At 55.1% G+C, this 22,498-nt stretch overlaps 1 protein-coding gene across 1 annotated transcript in view; it reads left to right on the top strand.

Moving 5' to 3' along the window:
* Nucleotides 1–15,513, top strand: part of Adamts17 (ADAM metallopeptidase with thrombospondin type 1 motif 17) — a 141,165-nt gene extending 125,652 nt beyond the window's left edge. The window contains exons 21-24 of the mRNA XM_048369046.1: nucleotides 8,361–8,565; nucleotides 9,857–10,009; nucleotides 15,045–15,222; nucleotides 15,341–15,513. Coding sequence (XP_048225003.1) covers nucleotides 8,361–8,565; nucleotides 9,857–10,009; nucleotides 15,045–15,222; nucleotides 15,341–15,507 — 703 coding nt within the window. The 3' untranslated portion in view covers nucleotides 15,508–15,513. The remainder of the gene's footprint in view (nucleotides 1–8,360; nucleotides 8,566–9,856; nucleotides 10,010–15,044; nucleotides 15,223–15,340) is intronic.
* The last annotated feature ends 6,985 nt before the right edge of the window (nucleotides 15,514–22,498 follow it).

Below are 22,498 nucleotides of genomic sequence, written 5' to 3'. Positions count from 1 at the left end.
TACCTAGTCATGCTTCACCATGACTTTTGTTTTAAAAGCTGTTTTCATCTTTGGAACAAAGACAAGATCTGTAAATCCCTAAAATCCCTATCATGTAAAAGCACCGAGACAAACCATTTTGTTTAACCTCAGGCAAGGTTGGGGCAGGTTGACTGGCTTTGAGTCTCCACCCCACTACCCCGCTAGCTTCACACACACCCCTGGGCATGCTGCACATCCTGCCATCTGTAGAGCTGCAAAATTAGAACTCCTCTCATAGAAGTCTTTAGAAGATTAGGTGAAGTAATGCCTATAAATTCCTCCATCTCAAGTAAGCATTGGATGAATGCTAGCCAAGATCATCATTTGCCGGTTTGCTGCAAAACTGTATTAATGATAAACATCAGTCAGCTCTTGGGCCCAGCATTTTATGGGATATCCATTATGTCTTAGGATATTGCACATGCACACTTTTAATACAGTTCTAACTACATAATTTAAATTGCCCATGCTGGTATTTTTTTTAGGTAATAAAATATTGGGGGGGGAGGGGAAATCCTAGTGTTTTCTAACATTTCCCTTCTTGTCGGAACAAGTTCATATTATATATATGTGTATATACACATATATGTATACACACACACACACACACACACACACATATATATATATATATATATCAGAGTAAATCAAAACAGCAGAAAAGTCTCCAATGGTTCATTTCTAATCCCAAGTTTCCAAGTTCCATACCTGGGTATTTCAAATAGTCCTATCGGCAGAACTGGGTGAGGTTGGGGAAGGAAGGAGGGTTATGAGAAGGATCTAATGTCTTTGAAACCCAAAGATTAGGTTGCAGGCTCAGTGTGTAACTCAAGGCCTCCCAGACCCGCCTGCCCAGGTGGCTCGTCATCTGCTGGGCTGGGGTGACAGTGGAAAGAGACCGCGAAGGGATTGCTGTTGAGGTAGGCGGATGGGAAGTGCTGGCTGGACCCTGCCGGCACTTCTGCCTGCTAACTGGACTTCAGTACTGCAGAAGGAAGGAAGCTGGTGACAGCGAAGTAGTTCATTTCCAAGAGGAATCCCCATGCATTCAGAGCAAGGAATAATGGATCACAGCACATGCTAGGCTCTGCCATCTTTCCCCCTTTCCTGACTCTCGATCTGCTTGATGGGAAGAGGATGCTCCGTGGGCAGACGGAGAGTGCTTTGCAGTGAATTACTGGGAGCTGGGGTTCGGGGAACAGGAGTTCAGTGGCACGGGCCTGTGGATTATCAGGGACAGCGAAGAGGGACGTGAGGGTCAGCCATCCCTGAGCATTCATCAGACACAAGAGACCCCTGGCTCATCATGTTTGTGGAACGTGTAGTTGTTCTGCAAGCGTGTTAGGCTCTTCCACTTGAATTATATACCGTTATATACCTTCTAGACCCCCCTCCCATTTTTGCTTTAAGTTATTTTTCAGATAAGCCAACCTCCGCATGTGTTCCTCCTACTTTGGCCTTCCACATCATCGGGCTAGAGGTATGGCTTTAATTTGGCTTCCAGCCAAAAATAAGTAAACAGCAAGCAAAGGGCCTGGTACTGGAGGCAGGCGGGAAGAGGGAGACAGGAAGAGAATAATGAGTAGCTGTTGTATATTCTGACAAAATGAAAATAATGCAACAGAAAACAGAGTGGAGCAAAAAGAAAGAACAGAAAGCAGAAGAGCAGAATGATGTCATTGCTGTTTAGACGGCAGGTAATAAAATCACACAGTGTCATTAAAAACAGCTAATTCAGGAGGTGAAAGATTAGGAAAGACAAAGGGAAAGGGTATTTTTCATAAATGTCTGAGCACTTCCCCATGTCAGACTCACCTGCCCTTTAGTTTTGAAAGACTGAAAACTAAGGGAGGGGCCAAGGTATAACTGAAATAACAAATGAAGCAATAAAACAATGCAGGAAATTAAAACAAGCACAGACAGCAATCCTAATTTCATATTAGATTGCACCTGGAATTAGAGACTTTTTTTTTTTGCCAGTCCTGGAGCTTGAACTCAGGGCCTGAGCACTGTCCCTGGCTTCTTTTTGCTCAAGGCTGGCACTCTGCCACTTGAGCCACAGCGCCACTTCTGGCCATTTTCTGTATATGTGGTGCTGGGGAATCGAACCCAGGGCTTCATGTAGATGAGGCGAGTGCTCTTGCCACTAGGCCATATCCCCAGCCCCAGCAATCCTAATTTCAGACAAAGTAACTTTCAAGTCAAAATGTATTCATAGTCTAGAAAACTCAAGAGTTAGAAGTCACAATGAAGATGTTAAAATTGTAAACATTTATGCTCCAAGTAACAAAGCAGCCATTTTTTTTTTTTTTTTTTTGGCCAGTCCTGGGCCTTGAATTCAGGGCCTGAGCACTGTCCCTGGCCTCTTCTTGCTCAAGGCTAGCACTCTGCCACCTGAGCCACAGCGCCCCTTCTGGCCGTTTTCTGTATATGTGGTGATGGGGAATCGAACCCAGGGCCTCATGTATACAAGGCAAGCACTCTTGCCACTAGGCCATATTCCCAGCCCCCAAAGCAGCCATTTTTGTAAACCATGGATTGCAGGAGATATAGGAAATAGAGATAGAAACTTATCTGTCACAGGTATCATTAACTTACTGCTCCAATATGAGGCAGGTGAAGTGAACAAAAACAAGGAAAGATATGAAAGTCCTGAACAATTCATATTTTCCAAGAACTATACTTTGACAAGAGAAAATGCATTTTTGCCTTAGATGCACACAGAAGCTTCATAGACCCTGAATATGTATTTGATCCTGAAGCAAATGACAATGAGTTCCATAAAGTAGAACAATTTACACTCATCACAAAGCATACAGCCTGGGAAGTAACCAGTGTAAATTTAAATACAAAATCCCTTCTCCCTGCAAGTAAAATGTATGAGATATGGTATTTGATAGTAACTCAAAAGTAATGACCGCCGACCTGCGTCTGAGCACTTAAGCTGCTATGCACCAACTTAATAGATATTTACTGCAAATTTTCCATGTGACCAGATTCTGTGTCCAGTCTGAGATTAACCCGTGATCCAGAACACCCTCTAAGCTTTCCAGAGCTTCCTCCTGATTGGAATGATCAACAGCCCACGCCTCGCAGGAAGAGCTAAAGCCCTGCTAGTTAGTGTAATGCTGAGGTTTGTGCGGTACCACAGCTGTGGCCGGGAACGTCGCACACCAGGGCTGTGATGGAATGTGATTCGAAGTAGCACCTACCTGGCCTCTCAGTTACCACGTGACCCCGAGCAGGGTCCATCACGGAAGCGCTTTGCTAATCAAGAAAAGATTGAAGTCGGTCACATCTGGCACGCAGGCGGGTCCAATTATCATGGTTCCTATTGTTTATGTACTCGAAGCTGGTCAGGTTACACCCAGACATGGGTTTGTTGAAGCCACATGCTAAAGAGAAAACATGGACCCCCTGGGTGTGTCCAAAAGCAAGAGAAGGAGACAGAGAACAAGTGGCCCGGAAAGTACTGGCCTGGGAAGAACCTGGTCCTGGGACTAATGAGGGCGTGTTTCCTGTGAGGCTTTACCAGACTTCTGGGGCATAGGCGGTGGCTCTGTTGTAAGGAAATCCAGGCAATGCCAGCCAAGCTGAATGCACTCGCTCATCACCCTGGAAGTAGGACTTCCAATTCCACCCTTCGGAGGTCACCCAAAATATAGGGTGAAAAAACAAAACAAAAACAGCACCTCTCTAACTTTGCCCAGCCAGTAAGAGCTGTTTAAATAACCCATGGCTCTGCCAGTCTGAGGGACTGTTTTGCAAGCCTTACAAAGTCAACCTTCAGAAAAGCTCTTTGATTGCATAGGAATTGCTTTTGCTATCAATAATGAGGCAGAACGCACAGTGACTTTGTTTATAGTATGACATCAATGTGAGAATATGTATTGGGGGGAAAAGAGTCTGACATTATATATTATTCTCGCTATATTTTCATGAACCCTCCAGATTTTCTGCATGGTACATAAATTATCATTACAACTAATAAGTAAAATTATACCCAGAGAAGAGATTCCTAAAATAAGTGGGGAGAAAATGTCGCCTGAATTCCCTGGAGATCAGTATAAAGATCAGTTTAGGAAGGTTTCCAAATAGGCAGAAAGACTCCACTGAATCCATACTTGGGAAACGAAGGGAAGTGAGAGAGATCAAGCTTTGCTTTGGTGAAAATAGACAGCATCCTTGCTGAGCTACATCCCCAAAGCATCTTGGGTAAATTTAATGTCCCCTAATTCATAAAGCCAGACATGGAATGAATCACTTTCCTCTCTGCTGTGAGGGCTCATGAACATAAATTTCTGTAGCTCATTATCTATGAAAATTATTAACAAATCATTATTTCCACATGAAGGTGTTTATGGGATCGTTGTTTCGTCTCATGCTAAGTGTGAGGTTTCTTCAGAACATGAATTATCCCAAGCAGCTCAGCATGTCTGAGTAGTTTTGGACCAGGTTCTATGCCTTTGGCTCAGCAAGGCACACAGCACCAAGTGCCTAAAAGTCTCCCTTACATAATTTACTGAGAACTTAGTGAGCCTAATTACTGTCCCTCACTCGCCTGCCTGGAGAGCATTTGTCCTGCAGCTGCTGTGGCTTCATTGGGTTGGGATGTTTGAAGTTTTCCGTGAAGCAAAATGAAGGGCATGAATGTTTTATTGTTGCTTTATCCCACTGTAGCTTTTTATAGGAAACTGCTGGTGGTTTTATTAGCCAGCAGTGTGAATACACAGCATCTCTCCAGCGTGCTGGGGTGGAGGTTTAGGGTGTCCCCAGAGCGAGCACACTACCTGGGTATAGTTCACCGCCAAGGAGAAAATGGAGATGCAGGCTGGATGTTGTGTGACGTGCCTGGTAAAGACATGAGTCAGGCCACAAGAGGACAGACATGAGGACAGCCTAAGGATTTCTGATCAGGCATTGGTGCATCCAGGTGAAACACGAATGTAGCAGAGTCAAACACTTATTTCACAAATGGAAACCTTGATTCTGGGGCAGCTAAGTGGCCATGGTCAATGAGAGTTGGCCTTCTTGATGCCTAAGAATCTCGCAGCTACAGCAGGATAGGATATTCTTGGGGAGAAATGGCCATTTATAAAGCCTCAGACACGCCAATGTATGCGAAGGCCTCCAGAGGACATCATACCCCATCTTAAACGCCAGGCCTGCGGCATCAAAGAGTAGCTAGGTGGGAGCCATGGAAGGCTGGGGAGTGAGGAAACTGTTTACCTAGATGCTCTGGAAGGGCGGAGACCCTGGGTGTGGAGGTCAGTTAGAATGTGTTACCCTGGGGGAGGGGTGCCCATTCATACACAAAGTCTGGATTCTGTTTTAATGAATCAAAGATCCAAAGACTGAATGCAGGCAAAGAGGCACTGAGTTTGGGGAATGAGGGGACGAGGAAGAGGAAACAGAGAGAGGGAAGGCAGCCTGGCCCTTGAGAAGTCAGGGGAAGCAGACAGAAGGACAGAGGAGGGGCTGGCAGTATGGCCTGTGCCCAGGCTGTCACTTGCACTGAGATTTGTGCTACAGCTCATGCTCACCCTTGGGCGTTTTCATTAGCTGTAGAGGTCAGTGCCACCCAGCGTCACCCTGAGGCCCTACCAGCTGTGTCCACAGGGCTCCACCCTGAGTGGAAATCTCAAAGTCACCACCAACCGTGGCCTGGGCAAGCCACGCCCTGCAGATGCGGCTCAGGAGATACAAGGCTTAGCACTGGAACCCAAGGGGTCATTCAGCTTGGGGCTGGTGACTAGACTGCTTGGGGGAGTTGAGAGTGAGCCTGTTGGGTCCAAGTGGGGAACAGTAGGGCGTGGGCCCCCTCTCCTTACAGTGGGGTGCAGAGCAGGGCCCACGTTATTTTGTCAGTAACAAGATTTGAACTCGGGGCTCTTGCTCTTGCTTTGCTGGCTTGTCTGGCATTCTACCACTTAGGCTGCACCTTCAGCCTGACTTTTGGCTGGTTAACTGGAGATAGAGTCTAGAAAACATTTTTTTTTTTTGGCCTAGGCTGGCTTTGAACTGTTATCTTCCAAATCTCAGGCTCCTGAGTAGCTAGGATTGTAGGTGTGAGCCACTGGCTCCTAGCTCCAAGGCGAAGCTTTGAAGCCAAGCAAGGAATGCGGCCATGAAAGGGAAGCAGCTGGAGGGGCTTGTGGCAAGCAAGTGGCCCTGTCTTCTCGTCCTTTCTCCAGGTGAGAGCTGCCGGAGACATCTGGCCAAACGGGGACAGCAGCCAGGTGCCCTCTGCCCCGTCCCCGAGATAGGAAAGTACGAAGTTCAGGGCCACTTTCCACAGCAGCCAGAGCTGGGGCCCACACAGGCATCTTCGGGGCTGAGACATCATTTCCACCCTTTAAAAATGAGAAGAAAGCTCTGTTCCCATCCTTGCTTTTTGCAAATGAAAGATGAAACAGCACCGGGATCACAGGGCCACAGGGGGCCGGGTCTGGAACCCAGTTCTCAGCTGGCTACCGTCTTGGCTACTGCCTGCAACCCAAGTCAGTTAGCTCGCGCCAGCCCCACCACCACTTCTGCAGAGAGTTTTCTTGGGATTGTGCGCACACAGAAAAAGCACCAAGATTAACTGATAAACACTTCTTTCTACCACAATTTTAACAGAACTGCTCGGTGCCATCTTCATTTCCTTTTATTTGTCTGTCCTGGAATTTGAACTTCTGGTCTCACCACACTTGTCTGGCAGGTGCTTTTATAGGCCAGGGTACACTTGCAGTTCCACGGCTGTTTGATCTACTTTTGCACACATTTGTGCCTTATGTCACAGACTTGTTGTGATCACACTTCTCAGCAACCTCTGCTCACCATATTCCCCCCTTAAAGTGACAACTCGTACTTTTTCACGTGAAGGAAACCGCTTAGGACCTCTCCTTCGTACAGCTGACGTGATAGCGTCTCTACTCTTCCTTCCTTCCTTCTTTTTCTCTTCGTTCTTTCCTTCCTTCCCTTCCTCTCTCCCATCAGTTGCCCTTTCTCCCTACTTCCTTCCCTCCATTTTTTCCTTTCCTCCTTCTTTCTTTCCTTCCTTCCTTCCTTTTCTGCCCTTCCCTTCTTCCTATCACTTACCCTCCCTCCTTCCCTCCCTCCCTTCCTTCCCTTTTCTTTTTCTCTTCCTCCTTTTGAATCTTCCTCCCTTTTTACTTCCTCCCTCTTCTTCTCCCCCCTTCCATTCATCTCTCCTTACCTCTCTCTCTTCCCCCCTCCCTCCCTCTTATCCTAAAGGCCCAATGGCCTAGCCAGGACCCTGTGAGGGCTCCGCCCATCTCAGGGTCGAATGAGCGCATCACACTTAGGAATACATGCTTTTTCACATCTGAATTGGGGGGCTGAAAGTCGTTTTCTCCAGGGGTCTCCATGCATGGCTTGCTGACATGAGGCAGGAAGGAGCACCTGCTCCTAGGAAAGCTCGCATTCCCAGACCAGCACGAGGCGCTTCAGATTTTCATTTCCTCTTCTATGAAAACAAATATGTGAGCGCCCCACGTATGAGGACTCATAATTCTCAAGTTGGATGGGGACAGGGCAGTGTGGAACCGTTGTGTACAGCTGTAAAGTGGGGCTCCCCCGGGGCCAGCACTACAGCCGGGTGTGCTACGTCACGGCTGCACTTCGGCATCCGGCACCTTCTCTGCCAACATCTGTCCAATAAAAGCAGCCTCGTATCTGCAGAGACCATAAACGGCCCAGGTTGAAGCCGGGTGCTGCTGGTCCTCATCACACGGTGGCTGGCTCCAGTCTGCCCGGAGCTGGCAGAGGAAGGAGCTCCCAAGCAGAACGAAGAGTCTGAGGCAGCCCGGGGGCCTGAGGGTGTTGCCTAGATTGGGTGTGGAGCATGGTCGGGTCAGCCTCCACATGTGCCCTCCATGTGACCAGTGGCAGGGCAGGTACCCGAGGAAAGGGCTGTATCTGTCAGCTAACCTGCAGTAACAAATAGCTCCAGCATCAGAGTGCCTTACATGGTTAGGTTCTCCTGGCAGATCTCAAGGAAACCAAATCAGAGCCAGACCCCCTAGCCACAAGCAAAGGTCCATCTGGGACATGGTGGACATCACATCTGCCCCGACCCTTCTTGACCAGCGCAACCCGATGTGTTGTGTGCAGAAAGCCCTGTGCCGAGGAAGCCACGAACCGAACCACCGCGCAGGCCCCTCCCTCCGCTCCAGTGCCCTGGAGATAGCTTCCAAGTCCTTCGAAAAGCTCCCCATCTGTCTCCTCCTTTCCCACCACAGGCCTGCCATCCTTCTGGAAGGTTCCCTGGTGGTGTGGGGGACCTGGCCTCTCCCGTGTTATCCTCCCTGTGTCTTCTCTCCTCCCCTGGGCAGGTGGGTGGCAGGCCCCTGGAGCCCCTGCTCGGCGACCTGTGAGAAGGGCACACAGCATCGGGAGGTGACGTGCGTGCACCAGCTGCCGAACGGCACCCACGTCACCACGCGGCCCCTCTACTGCGCGGGCGCCCGGCCAACACCGCTGCAGAGCTGCGAGGGCCAGGACTGCCTGTCCATCTGGGAGGCGTCCGAGTGGTCAGAGGTGGGTGTCGGGGCTTGCCGCCGGGGCCCAGACCCGTGAGGTCTGCGGGGACCCCGGCGCGTTGGCCACGCAGTCCTCAGCCCCGCTCCTTAGTCAACGCCCACGTGTTCTGTAGCCCAGGTTCCCTTCCGTGTCACCTGCGGTCACCGCACTGCTTAACGACGACATGGCTGCGTCCTTGGGCGCTGCGCATGTTGACATGGCAGTCAATACGTTGATTCCGCCAGGCGCCAGTGGCTCACACTTACAATCCTCGCTACTCAGGGGGCTGAGATCTGAGGATCCCAGTTCAAAGCCAGCCCAGGCAGGAAAGTCCAGGAGACTCTCATCTCCAATGAGCCACCATAATGCTGGAAGTGAAGCTGTAGCTCAAGTGGCCAAGTGCTAGTCTTGAGACCACACACTGAGTTCAAGCCTCAGGACCAGCACAAGAAACAAACGAACAACCACAAAAATGTACCCATGTAAAGACCTAGGTCTTTAGTCTCCCCTGCATAATACTTTAAGAAAAGGAATGAACTTAAAATCTTTTTTTTTTTTTTTTTTTTTTGCCAGTCCTGGGCCTTGGACTCAGGGCCTGAGCACTGTCCCTGGCTTCTTTTTACTCAAGGCTAGCACTCTGCCACTTGAGCCACAGCGCCACTTCCGGCCAGTTCCTATATATGTGGTGCTGGGGAATCGAACCCAGGGCTTCATGTATACGAGGCGAGCACTCCTGCCACTAGGCCATATCCCCAGCCCCTGAACTTAAAATCTTGTTAGCTCTTTTGTGTATACGCAGTTTGGTTTGCAAGCTTTGCATGTAAGGCACTCCCTTTATATTTGCTAGCGGGGTACAGGCAGGTGCTCACCCCACCCTTTCACCCACCCATGGGAGCTTAGGGCTTTGACCACCTTGTTGCTGATGCAAATGTGAGTTGTGCCTTAACTCAGATGAATCAAAACGTTTTCCCTCTCAGAGACTTCCTTCCTGAGAAAGTAATGCTTCCTAACCAAAAGAACGATGCCTGACGTTTTCAGTTATCATTAGAACATCACAAGTCAGCAGGTGTAGACACTGTGGAACAAAATTCAGAATGGTGGTTCATGCCTGTAATTCTACCTCTTAAAGAGGTGGGGCTCTGGAGAAGCCAACACCAGCAGCTAAATCTGCGAACTCCCGGCCCCTGCAGACCTCAGCCTCCTCTCTGCCTCCGAGTTCCAGGGCCTGCACACAGTAGGGACTCCGGAGGTGCTGAAGGGCTTGCACTGAACTGGGATGGGATTAACCCACTCCTTGCTGTCTCACCAGTGCTCTGCCGACTGCGGCCAAGGGACACAGAAGCGAACTGTGATGTGCACCAACTCCCAGGGGAAGTGCGACTCGGCCACCAGGCCGAAAGCCGAGGAGCAGTGCGAGGACTACTCGGGCTGCTACGAGTGGAAGACCGGGGACTGGTCCAAGGTGAGAGCCGGGCACTGCCATTCCCTCCAGCACGCCAAGGCCTGCCAGGGGCCCCCACCCGGGCCAGAAGCTGGGCTCTGGGGATGGGCCTCCATTCTCTCCGGTGGGCTCCGTCTAAACAGGGAGCTCTGTCCCTTCCCAAGGCCTTCCTGCATCTGTCCTGCTCCTCCCCTAGGCTGGCTTGCTGGGAACACGCCGGGTTTTGTGTGCGTGTGAAGGAAATCACCTCAGGTGCTCCATACCTGGCTGTCTACCCTTTGTACACGCTGGCTGCACCCCCGCAACCTGCAAGGGGACACCTCCCAGCCATCTGCCGAGAGGGTCCCCTAAGCTGGGTGCTCTCCTGTCACAGGCTCACGCCTATAGCCACCCAGGAGGCTGAGATCTGAGGATCGCAGGTCTAAGCCGGGCATGGAAAGTCTGTGACATTCTGTCTTAGTTAAACAGCAAAATGCCATTCTGGATATATGGTCCAAGTGATAGAGCCCCAGCCGTGAACAAGAAACTCGAAGGAGGGTGTGAGGCTCTGAGTTTAAACCACGGTTCCAGCAAAAGGAAAGAGTGTGGGAGGTTGAGCCACGGCAGACGTGTGGGAACGTTTGCACAAACCTCCGCCGTTCATGCCAGGACCCTCAGGCAAAGGCCTGGAGTTGCGTGGTGGGTGGGGTGCAGCAGTTAGCGCCACTGCACCCAGGTTGCTGTGGTGTTTTTTCTCTGTCCCCTGATAGCTTTGGATGTTCCTACTTCCCGGGCCCAGGGGCCAGTGAAGAACTGTGCAGGGGCTTGGCTGGGAAATCACACCGCCTCGTAGGAGAGCAGGGCGTGCTCTGTTTCCTTAAGGTCTTAGCCGCCGAAAGTCTCTCCTCTTGCTTCTCCTGATCTTTCTAAAGCGGTGCCACCATGACTTGCCCAGGCCATTGGTATTTGCCTGACTCACACGCTATTTCATAGTACATTCCAGAAGTAGTTGCTAACATTTAAAAACACTCCAATGAAGCCTAGCACTGGTGGCTCATGCCTGTAATCCCAGCTACTCAGAAGGCTGAGACCTGAGGATCCGGTTCAAAATCAACCTGGTTAGGAAAGGTCGTGAGACTCTTATTGCCAATAAACCACCCAAAAGCCAGAAGTGGAGCTGTGGTTCAAGTGGTAGAGCACTAGCCTTGAGCACAAAAGCTCAGGGACAGTTCCCAGGACCTGAGTTAAAGCCCCCAGGACTGGCGCGCACACAAAGTGTGTAGGAAGGTAGCCCCTGAGCCACAGTGGATTTGGGAAGGTGGAAACACCTTCCTATGTCTTTTCTAAGCAGAGGCAATGGGATCGACCAACTGCCCAGTTTCCCCCCAGCCCCAAACAGAAGCATCCCACAGTGATGGTGGTTAATGGCTGGAGCTGCCAGCATGGAATGCCATTCGCTCTGGGGGCTGCTCCGAAAGAAATCCAGGCAGAGACGTTGGACCTGTGCTAGACATCAAGGGGCCGGTATCAGCGCGGTCTGGGTGCTAGCACGATGGAAAAGCGTCAGCTCTGACCAAGCCCACCCACCCCCACCCTGAGAAAGATTGACCCCCGTGGTCACAGGTGTCCTGGCAGGAGGCGGAGGAACACACACACACACACACACACACACATTTGGGGGTTTGTGGCACTTGTTTCTTCTTTGTGGTGCACCCCTGAATGACAGCGGCGCATGTGGGACATGCCAGGCCCCCCGGAGCCTTGTCTGTGTGTCCCCTGGCAGCTGACCCCGGGCTGCACCCTCGTTGACGAGGGCGGGTGACCTGCTGCCCTGCACGCAGGCGGCGCTAGTGGCTGCTCCTTTCTCTATTCTGGTGCCATCACAGGCCCCTTGTGTCTGAATCTCATTTCTCGCCTGGACCTGTGAAATATTCACGTCTTAGGAGTGCGGATCGCCATTCAAGCTCCAGAAAACCCTGTGCCGCAGCCCGGGTGGAGGGAATGGGGTGGCAGTGCGGCCCCGGGCAGACAGCGTGGCCTGCGCTTGCCGGAGGCCTGAGGCTCTAGGGCTGGGTGACCGGGACGAGGCTCCAGCCTGAATGGAGCGTAAAGGAAGGGCCCCCTTCCGTCGCCCTCACACCCCCGCCCCCAAGGCGCTGGGCCATCCGTGGCCGCTTAGCCTCGTGTGCACGCGCATGCATGCATGTACATGCACGAGTGCACGTGCGCGTGTTTCCCATGTCAGCGTAAGCCCAAGAGGCAGGGGGATTGTCACCATCTTTGAGACCTGCTCGTTCAGGTTTCAGCAGCTCCGCAGGTTTTCCTTCCTTGAGCCAAGTCTGGGGCGGAAGCTGTCAATGCCTTTGAAGAGCTTGGCTGGGGTTTTCTCGCTCGCGCTTCGCTGGCTCTTAGAATGACTCCAGGAGCCACGTTTGGAGCCTCCCCCCCCCCCTTTGCCTTAGTGTCCCCCGTGAGCCGGCTGGGCAGCCCTGGCCTGGGCCCACTGCGGGAAACAGAGCTCATCCTGGGCTCACGTTAGCCAACCCTGAGCATGCCGTGCGGGGTCGTGATGCTGCTGATCGGGGTGATGAGGCATGGGGAGGCGAGGGGAAGGGAGTCCCCGGGGCGGGGCTGGGTGGTGAGGGAGACCCAGCTCTTCCCTGCTGGGGTGGCCTGGCTTGGAGGGGCCAGGAGTACACGGGAGCCTGCAGGTGCATTGGTTGAGCACCTAACGGTGTGTTCCTAAGCACAACACACGGAAACCCAGGGTCCGGTACCCATGGAGAAGGGGGCGCTGTTGCTATGACAACCCCTTGCCCTCGTTGTGGTTATTGCCTTTTTAAATAGCAATCCAGTAGAGTTTGGATGTTGCTGGCCCGTCACAGGGGTCTGAAAAACAGAAACCCTTTCCTCCCCTTGGCAGGAAGCACACCTAGCTAGGGTCACGCAAGTGCTTTTTGTTTCCCCAAGCTGGAGCTAGCGGCTCGTGCCTGTGCTCCTAGCTACTAAGGAGGCTGAGATCTGAAGATCTCGGTTCCAAACCAGCGCAGGCAAGAAAGTTTGTGATACTCTTATCTCCGTAGAACCACCAAGAAGCAGGAAGTGGAGCTGTGGCTCAAGTGGTAAGAGTGCTAGCTTTGAGAGAAAAAAAAAACAACAACTAAGGGACAAGAATTCAGGCCCCAAATTCAAGCCCTAGTCCTGGCACACACACACACACACACACACACACACACACACACACACACGCACATACATATACACGCTCCTTTTTTTTTCAGTCCATAATTTACACAACAAGCAGATGAGCAAGTCCAAAGGGAATGTCCCATTCTTTGCTTCGTGGCTGTGGAACTTCCTTGTGGTGCTGGGGTTGGAACCCAGGACCTCACACATGGCTGGAGGCAAGCGTTCAGCATGGAGTCCCCCAGCCGTACGGGAGGCCTGGCAGAGGGACGCGGGCCTGTGTGCGTCACACTCCCTCCCCATCTGTTCCTGGAGGGGCGGGAGGGGGCTGCGCTTGCTCCAGGCTGTCTGGCAAGGAGCGTTCTGGTGAGTTTATAACTGCTTCCATTTCTGCCTCACTAAACTGCGTCTTGGAAAGCCACTCACTGCGAGCAGGGATGGAATGAGCCTCTTGAAACAGTACCCATCCGTGAGGGCGGCTTCAAACGAGCGAGAGCAGATCCGTTTGTTTGTTTTTTAATAGATCTCTCTGCTTAGGCTGTGAAAGCCTTGGGGGTGGAGGGGCAAACACTTCACAGGGATGGTTGCAGGGGGCCAGGCTGCTGCTCTCTGGAGACCCCACAGCTCCTGCGTGTTTAGGGAAAGCTGGGGGGCGTCGGGACAGGCCCCAGAGGCAAGGCGTCACAACCTGCGCCCGTGGTGTTGGGTGGCAGAGGGTGATGCGTAGAAGCAAGCCTTTCAGATTCATCCAGAACTTCATCTGTCTTCAGGGTCCCGGGAGGGAGGGGGGCAGACAGGCTCCGCACACCCTCAGCTCCAACCAACATCGCCATGACGGTGGGCTGCCAGCCCCTCATCCCCAGGGGCTTGGCGCGAGTCCCCATTTTGAATTTTAGTTTCATAGGTAGCTCTCGTGCACTATGGAATACTTGACAGGGAAAAATGAATCTCAGAAAGCCACATGAGCTTGCAGCAGGAAGCGGTTTTGTTGGCTTGCGCGCCAGCCAGCGCCTGAACTTAAGGCCGTACACCCTCCCTCAAGCTGCTTCCCTTCCTGGGCACTTGGGATCACCTGCTCAGCCTCTGCCTCTGTGCCAGGAGCCAGCAAATGGAGGTCTGTGCTAAACGACTGCTCAAATACTAATCATCCCGCCACTCCGTGTGTGAGAAACAGGGTAGCTTTCTGAAACTTAATTCTGAACCTAGCCTCTAGTCATTTGTGGGCTGTTGCCTCCAACCCAGGCTGGGCAAAGGTCCTGAGGCCAGGGAGTGCCAGAGACAGAGAGAGAGAGAGAGAGAGAGAGAGAGAGAGAGAGAGAGAGTAATCCACACATCCCCCACAGTCACCAAGCCCAGCCCCTCCCAGGGCGCACCAAGCCCCCCATCCCTTTGCCCAGTGGCTCCGGAATTTCAAGTCCCAGTTCTTGTTTGGAGCAGAGGCGGGAGATAATATTCCAGTCAGGAGCGATTCCTATCTTGGCAATGGTGGTGTCTCAGCTCATGCTTCTCCACAAAATAGCAGACCGTGGCACTTCAACAACTAGCACTCCTCTACCTCCGCACCGTCTGGAAGCCCGAGATCCAGGCGGCAGCAGCCCACGGCTGTCTCCTCACCTCCGCGTCCTCAGTCCCTCTGAAGGGCACTGATCGCGTGGAGAGGGAGGGCCTGGGCCTTTCCAAAGCCCCTGCCCGTCCCTCCCTCATGCCCCCCCCCCCCCCACTGGGGGTTTAGAGCTTCACCTTAGGCGTCAGCCATACTTCCAGAAGCAGCAGGCAGCACCGTGTGGGAAGGATCCAGGCCTGGGGGGTCGGGGGGGGGGGGCTGCCCTGTAGAACGCCCGTCCCCTCGGGTCCCCTTGGGGCTCCGCGCTCAGTGTCCCTGCCCGCGCAGTGCTCCTCCACCTGCGGGAAGGGGCTGCAGTCCCGCGTGGTGCAGTGCATGCACAAGGTCACCGGCCGCCACGGCAGCGAGTGCCCCGCCATCGCCAAGCCGGCCGCCTACCGACAGTGCCAGCAGGGGGCCTGCAACGACAAGATCAACGTGAACACCATCACCTCCCCGCGCCTCGGTGAGTGCCGGCCCCGGGGCCCCCTCTGATCACCGGGCTCTGAGGGGAGGCCAGTCCCGTGGGCGTGGGGTGTCTGTGCCCCGCCATGCCCACGGTGCCACCCCCCCCGTCCCCTCAGCCGCGCTGACCTACAAGTGCACCCGGGACCAGTGGACGGTGTACTGCCGCGTCATCCGCGAGAAGGACCTGTGCCAGGACATGCGCTGGTACCAGCGCTGCTGCCAGACCTGCAGGGACTTCTACGCCACCAAGATGCGCCCGCAGCCTGCGCCCCCCAGCTCGTGACGCGTGGCCCCGACCCCCCCACCCCGCCCCGCCCCGCGGCTCGCCACCCCCCACCCGAGGCCCGGCTCTGCCCCGCTGCGCTCCCCCAACCAAGGCTGCCCCCAGAACCCAGCGAGGGAGGGTGGGGGCGTGCACTGGACGGGGTGCGGGGTTCAGCGCCGCAGCCCCCCCCCCCCGGCTGGCAGTGATGCGACCCCGAGAGATCATCGCAGGTGCGGAAGCGGGGGGGGGGGGGGGGGGCATCGAGCACGGCCGGGGGCCTGGCTTGCTTCCGCCATTCAAACCCCTGAAAATGAGACGTCCTGTTAGCAGCTTCGTTCTGAACCCCAGCAGCAGCCTGGATGGAAAGACCGACGGCCACGCGCGGACGTCGCCCTTCCAGCTGCCTTCCGGGGAACGCGAGAGCTTCGCCCCCTCCCCGCCTCGGGGAACCCGTGGCTCTCCAAGCCCCGCGCCTTAGGAGCCCTGGGCGTTTACCTACACAGACCCCAAAGACACGGGTGCTGCCCGCGTGAGCCTGCAAGCCCCCCCCCCCCCATGCTGGAAGAACTTTCTGGAAGGGCTGGGTTTGGGGACCAGGCGGGCCTACCTTCTAGGTGCTGTGAAAGGGGTCGCGGGGCTGGTGCTCCCTCCTCGCCCCACCGGGGCGTCTCCAGGCCTGACCTGCTGTAACCCCCACCCGGCCGGTGCTTCCCTTCCGGGGACCCGAGCCCCCCACCCCGCGCGGGCCTGCGATCCGCCGGGCAAGGGCCGGACGCGCCCTCCGGGCCCACGACGGCCTCCGCGCCCCGGCCCTGCGCCCGCGGGGGTTGAGAGCACGGGGTGGGGGGGGGGCCCTGCTGCCCTTGGAGGCCGGGGGGGGGGGCCCTGCAGGCCTGTGGTGCTCACCTGTCCTGGGTGCTCCCGTGCTGACCCCCGGGGGAGCCCCCATGGCGGCGCCTCGGGGCTTCTGGATGTGTTATTGGTGCTGTGTCCCGTTCCGCTTCCCGCCTCCGTTTTGTTGCGTTCTGTGTTGGAGGATTCCGTGGCAGGGATGACGGAGGATCGATGAGGAGTGGGGAGAGAAACTCCTCAGGTGCTCTATGGGTATGGGGGGGGGGGGGGGGAGAGGGAAACAAAGTCAGGGTGGAGCAGCCTACCTGCCGGGTGTGACATCCTCGTTGTCACCCCCCCCCCCAGCTGCACAAAACACTGTGTCCCCCAGCTCAGGCCTGGCCAACTGCAGATCCCCCCACACACACCCGCGTGCCAGGAGGCGGGAACCGACGCAGCCCCCCTCCCTCGGTCCCCCGATGGCATCCTCCTCGGTGCTTTGGAGGTGGGGTGCCGAGGCCGCCGGCCCCACCCTCCGGGGGCCCCTGTGCCCCTGACGTGCATGCGTAGGGCACCTCCTGGCTTTGTCACCCTGGAATCTGGTAGGCTGCCCACCTTCTGGGGGGGGGGGCATCAGCCCCTCCCTCACCCCAGACGCTGGCAATTCCCAGGTGACATTTCCAAGCGCACCCCAGTACTGTCCCTGACGGCTGCCGTGCGCCGTGGGGGGGTCACACGCGTGGTCTCGTCGCCCGCGCTCGGTCCTCGCGCGTGGATTCCTCCCCGCCGGTCAGCTCACACCGTGTACTGTACTCGTGGTCTGTGTGTGTGTGTGTGCGCGTGCGCGCACGCGTGTGTGTGCGAGTGTGTGTGTGACTTTTTTGGTGCTCGTTTTGCAAAGGCAAAAAAAAACAAAAGCCAAACATTGGATGCCATTTTCCATGAAAAATTAATCATTTCATTTGGAAGCCAGTTGAACACATGTTAATAAAATGGTTTTTTTTTTCCATAACAGTTTGAAGCTGTCTGTGGAGTGGGGGGCGAGGGCCAGTCCTCCGGGGTGCCGCCCGGGGGGCCCGGCAGGGGGGTGCAGCCAAGGCCCCCCATGGTGGCTGCGCCCTCCTCTCCCCCTCCTGCCCCCTCTCCTTGCTGCCTGCCTCCCTCGTTCCTCTCGCTTCTCTCCCTCTCCCCTCCCCTCCCCTCCCCTTTTCCTGTCTCTCCAATCATCTCCTCCTCCTCACCTCCTTTCCCCCACTCCTAGTCTCGCCCACATCCCTTTCTCCCCCCCTCCTCCATCCCGTTCCCCCCTCTCAATCCCCTCATTCCTTTCTTTTCTCGCTCTTCTCTCCCCCCTCTTCTTTCTCTGTCCCTCTTTTCCCTCTCCCTCCCCTCCTCCCTCCCCCCTCTCCCAGTCTCCCTCCCCCTTCTCCCTCAACCCCCTTTGCTCACTCTACTCTCCCTTCTCTTCCTCTCCCCTGTCCTCTCTCCTCCTTCCCCCACTCCCTCCCCCCCTCCCCTCCCCCTCCTTTTCCCTCCCCTGCCTTCCTTTCCTCTCCCCCCCATTTTCTTTCTTCTCCCCTCCTTCTCTCCCTGTCCCCCTCCCCTACTCTCTCTCCCCTATCCCCCTCTTTTCTAGCTCCCTCTCTTCCTCTCCCCCACTCTCCCTCCCCCTCTCTGTTGCCTTCCTCCTCCATCCCTCCTCTCCCTCTCCCTCCCTCCCCCCTCCCCCCCTCCTCTCTGGCTCTCTCCATTATTCTCTGCGACAGCCGAGTGACATGTGAGAACACGGACATCATGAAGCACGAAGCAGAGGCGTCAGCTCCGTTCTCCTGCGTCTTCCCTTAGGCTTCTGGCCCCGCAGTGTCCCGGGGCCCGCGTGGCCCTGGTCGCCCTCCTCCTCCTCCTCCTTCCTGTTCCCTCTTCGCTGCCAGCCTCGGGCTTCTTTCTGTCCTGTCCGCCCCACGCTCTCCCCACCCACCTCCGCTGGCCGATCGTCAGGCTGGAAGTTGTGGCCCCCTGACCTGTCCCTAGACCCCCGTGTGGGGCACACGCCTGTGCCTCCTACTGGAAGTTTCCCTTGGAATCAGTGAAACACACAGGGCTTCAGGCCACGCGTGGAGGAAGGCCGCGGGCCTGAGGCCTTGGGGGGTGAGCCGGTGGGCGGAAGCAAATCTTCCTAGAAGTGAGGGACCGTGGTTCCCATGGCTGTCACCATGGGGACGGGAATGGAGTCAGAACACGGGAGAGAGTAAAAATCCACGCCAAATAAACCCCTCCAACTCCCTCTGCCCGAGTTCGGTCACTGCCACTTCGTTCTTGCTGGCTGGCGTTCTGTGCCTTCCTCTTTCTTATTTTCTCTCCCCTCCCACTACAGCCTTCTCTTACCTTCCATCCCGCCTTCTCTCACCCAGGCCTTGAGTTCAAGCCCCAGGACTATCGCACCCACACCAAGATCACCCCACTCCCCCCCTGTGACAGTACATGAGAGTGGGAGCTGCCCCCAGGGCTGTGCCCCACCAGGCCTCTGTACCAAGGACCCCTTACAAAGCCACTCTCCTCTGCTGCCAGGATGCTCGCTAACTCAACTCTGTGTTCTTCAGGAGCTTGAGTGGTCTGAGCGCTGCCTCGGGCTCAGCCCTACCGTCTTCCTCATCACCAAGGTTAGCTGGAGGGCTTGCCAGCCGGCGGGCCTAAAGAGCCGCGCGGGAAGGTCAAGACCGCGGTGTAGTCACACGTCATTAAAACGCTGCGATCACGAAGCCCACCGGCCATTGGAACTGTTGACCTGTCAAAGGCCGAAGCAACGCCGCCTGTTCACGGTCTCGGCTGGCTTCTTTTCTAATATGGGCATGTAATGTCGCTGCATACACATCACATGATGATATTACATACTGTTCTGTGCATCGTTCCACGCATGCATTCCATGCGTCCACGCGTCCGTGGACGAATCTGATAACCGTGGGAGGTGTGCGGTGGAGACCCTGTGATTGTTGGGGTGACAGCCATGTGCTCAATTAGGGCGAAGCCCAAGAGAGCTGCAATACCCACCAGAAGGTATAAGTTATGGCGTATAAACCTGTTTATAACATGAATCCTATTACTAGCCACCCAGTTAGCAATGTCAATCAATCTTTTTTTTTTTTTTTGGTCAGTCGTGGGGCTTGAACTCAGGGCCTGGGTGCTATCCCTGAGCTCTTTTTCACTCCAGGCTAGTGCACCACTATTTTAAGCCACAGCTCCACTTCTGGTTTGGGGGTGGTTAATTGGAGGTAAGAGTCTCAGGGGGACTTTCTGTCCTGGCTGGCTTTGAACTACAATCCTCACATCTTAGCCTCCTGAGTAGCTAGGATGACAGGCGTGAGCCACCAGCACCCAGCTCACCAATAAACTTTTACTGAGCAATGTGGCAGATGGGAGGAGGAGTTAGGAGGAAGAGGAAGGATGAAGGCCCAGCCCTCCATTCTGGGAAGACTTGTCGCCATCTGTTTATTGTACCCTTCTGGCAGGTAAGGGGCTCTGCCCAAATGTGGAAAAATATTTGTCAGCTCAAAACTCACAGGGCTGTTGGCTGGGGGTTCAGGATAAATAAAGCACTCTCCAAGGAGAAATCAGAGCTGCTGTCTTTGTGATCTAACTTGGCAGAACCACGTTCTCACAGTTTCTTTGAATGCCTCGCACACAAGTCCCCTCAGATGAACTCTGAGCCTTTGCCGCTCGCTGACCACAGTGTGACAGGGCAGGGACACAGCCCAGGCCGGGCGGGCACAGAGCCAGCTTGCCTGCAGGGAGGCCTCTGTGTTTCTGTCGTGGGCAGCCGTCTGTCCGCGCATGGATAGCTGCACATACGAGCTGGATTTTGAGACCACTTTGGGGGGATGTTGAAAAGGGAAAAGTCAAAGGTGACATACATTTCGAGACAAGAAAAAACCCACCAAATTAGAACCAAGGAGAAAAACTCAAATGAGCCAAGCCCCTAACATGTAAAAAAGAAACCCAAACACTAGAGGAAAGCTGGAGATAAAGAAATCAAGAAAACGCTGAAAAATGTTTTACTCAGAAGGTCTCTGTATAAAGAGGCTAAGGAGTTTTTTTTAAATGAAAGTGAAGATAAAAGAGCCTAGACGGTCAGAAAAGCTCTCACCTTTTGTCTAGTAGCTTCTCTAAAGAGAAGACTGGAACTGGGGCTCTATTTCCTGCAGAAAGAGGAGCTGCAAATACCACGGAGCTGCTTGGGGGTACGTTGCACCGATTCCTGAAGCCAGGGGTGGTACCGAACCCTGTAACATGGTGGTACGTTCCCTGTACCTACATAACCTACGCCCAGCTCAGTAAGAGCACAGTAACTACAAAGGAACAGTTACAATCATGGGTGGATCGTCTTCCTTAAGTTGACATTTCTTTCCAGCGAGGTTCTCGTGGCTCACGCCTGTCACCCTAGCTGCTCAGGAGGCTGAGACCTAGAGGACCCCAGTTTAAAGGCAGCCCAGGCAGAAAAGTTCATGAGGCTCCTTCTCTAGCCGGCAAAACGCTTCTAGACAGACTGGGTGTTGTCGCATACACCTGGAATCCCAGCTCTCAGGATGCTGACCTGGGAAGCTCCAAAGCCCAAGGTCTCCTGGGCTGCTTGGTAAAACCCCGTCTCAAAGGACTCACGCTTGAGCTGTGGTGACGCGAGGCATCGCGTCTCGTCTCTTTATGCCCACATCAAGTCATCTTTCAGCTTTGCTGGGGGAAACTTTCTATTTTTTTATTTTTATTTTTTTTTGCCAGTCCTGGGCCTTGAACTCAGGGCCTGAGCACTGTCCCTGGCTTCTTTTTTGCTCAAGGCTAGCACCCTGCCACTTGAGCCACAGCGCCACTTCTGGCCGTTTTCTGTATATGTGGTGCTGGGGAATCGAACCCAGGGCTTCATGTATACGAGGCAAGCGCTCTTGCCACTAGGCCATATTCCCAGCCCCCGGGGGGAAGCTTTCCATGGCTTCTCTCTTCTCCCCCAGCCCGCAGTGCCCAAGCCACCCCAGGGCCCCAGCTCTCCCGGGTCCGCCCTGGAAAGTGAAACAGGAATAAATGGGAAGCGGAGTGCTGGTTCTTCCGTCTTGAGGCCCCGCACGCTGGCCTGGGGCTCTGCCGCCTCCTCTCTGCCCACGTGGGACCCAGCTTCCCTCGGAGCAACAATGTGCGCCACTCTATCAAAACTACAACTGCCCCCAGAGGCCCCGGGGAGGCGCCCCTCGGAGTCAGCCCTCCGTGTAACCTGAGAGCGGCCATTTGCCTCCAGGTGGCCATCCCATCAGAAGCGCCCTGGCTCCCGAGGGCAGGGACCCGCCGTGCAGACCGCGGCCCAGAGGACCTGTAACAAAGAGCCGGGCACCGGTGCTCACGCCTGTAGCCCCAGCATCTCGGGAGGCTGAGATCTGAGGATCCCAGTTCAAAGCCAGGCCAGGCAGGAAAAGCCCATGCAACTCATCAATGAACCACCAAAAAGAAAAAAGCCAGGGTGGGGCTCAAGGGGGTGTGGGGGTGTGGGGGGGGGTGGGGGGGACGCCATGAGGATTTCTGGAAGGAGGGGGCGAATGAGTCCAGCTTGGACGGCAGGCCAAGGGGCCCTGGGCCTCCGGTGTGGTAGGGACTCGCTGGGCAGCAGGCAGCAAAGGACACCCAAGTAGACGTCGTCCCTTCTGGATAGACCCTGCCGAGATGGGGGGGGGGCAGGAGGGGGGGGGGGGAAATGGGGGCTCAGCTGCGTGAGCTGGGCAAGCCATGCACTTAAAATAAATAGCGTGTACTGTTTGTCCCCCGAGGACAAAGTATGTTCTGGAGCCTGCCTCATTATCCGGGCCTCATCCACAGGCCAGGGGGGGCCTGCGGGCTCCGGGCTCCACCGCCCCCCCCGCCCCCCTCCCCCAGATGCCCGGCTGTCCTGACCTGCGGCTCTCCTCCGCGCTGGGCTTTGAACCCTTGACTCGGCCAAGGGCGCAGGCCAATCACCAATCACATCACCTGCGGGTGCGGCTGCCTCTGACCATCGCCAACTCCCCCGGGGAGGGGGGAGGACAGGATGGGGAGGAGGGAGGGAGGAGGGGGAGGAGTGAGAGGAGGAGGCGGCGCTCTCCAAACCCCCGGGCTCCGCCTGGGCTCCGCGTCCACCGCGGGTTTGCACACAGGGGCTGTGCCGCGT

Source organism: Perognathus longimembris, chromosome 20 (genome assembly GCF_023159225.1).
Source record: "Perognathus longimembris pacificus isolate PPM17 chromosome 20, ASM2315922v1, whole genome shotgun sequence".
In the NCBI taxonomy this organism is placed as follows: Eukaryota; Metazoa; Chordata; class Mammalia; order Rodentia; family Heteromyidae; genus Perognathus; species Perognathus longimembris.
Note: the sequence above shows the minus strand (reverse complement) of the source record. Positions and strands in the feature narration are given on the sequence as shown.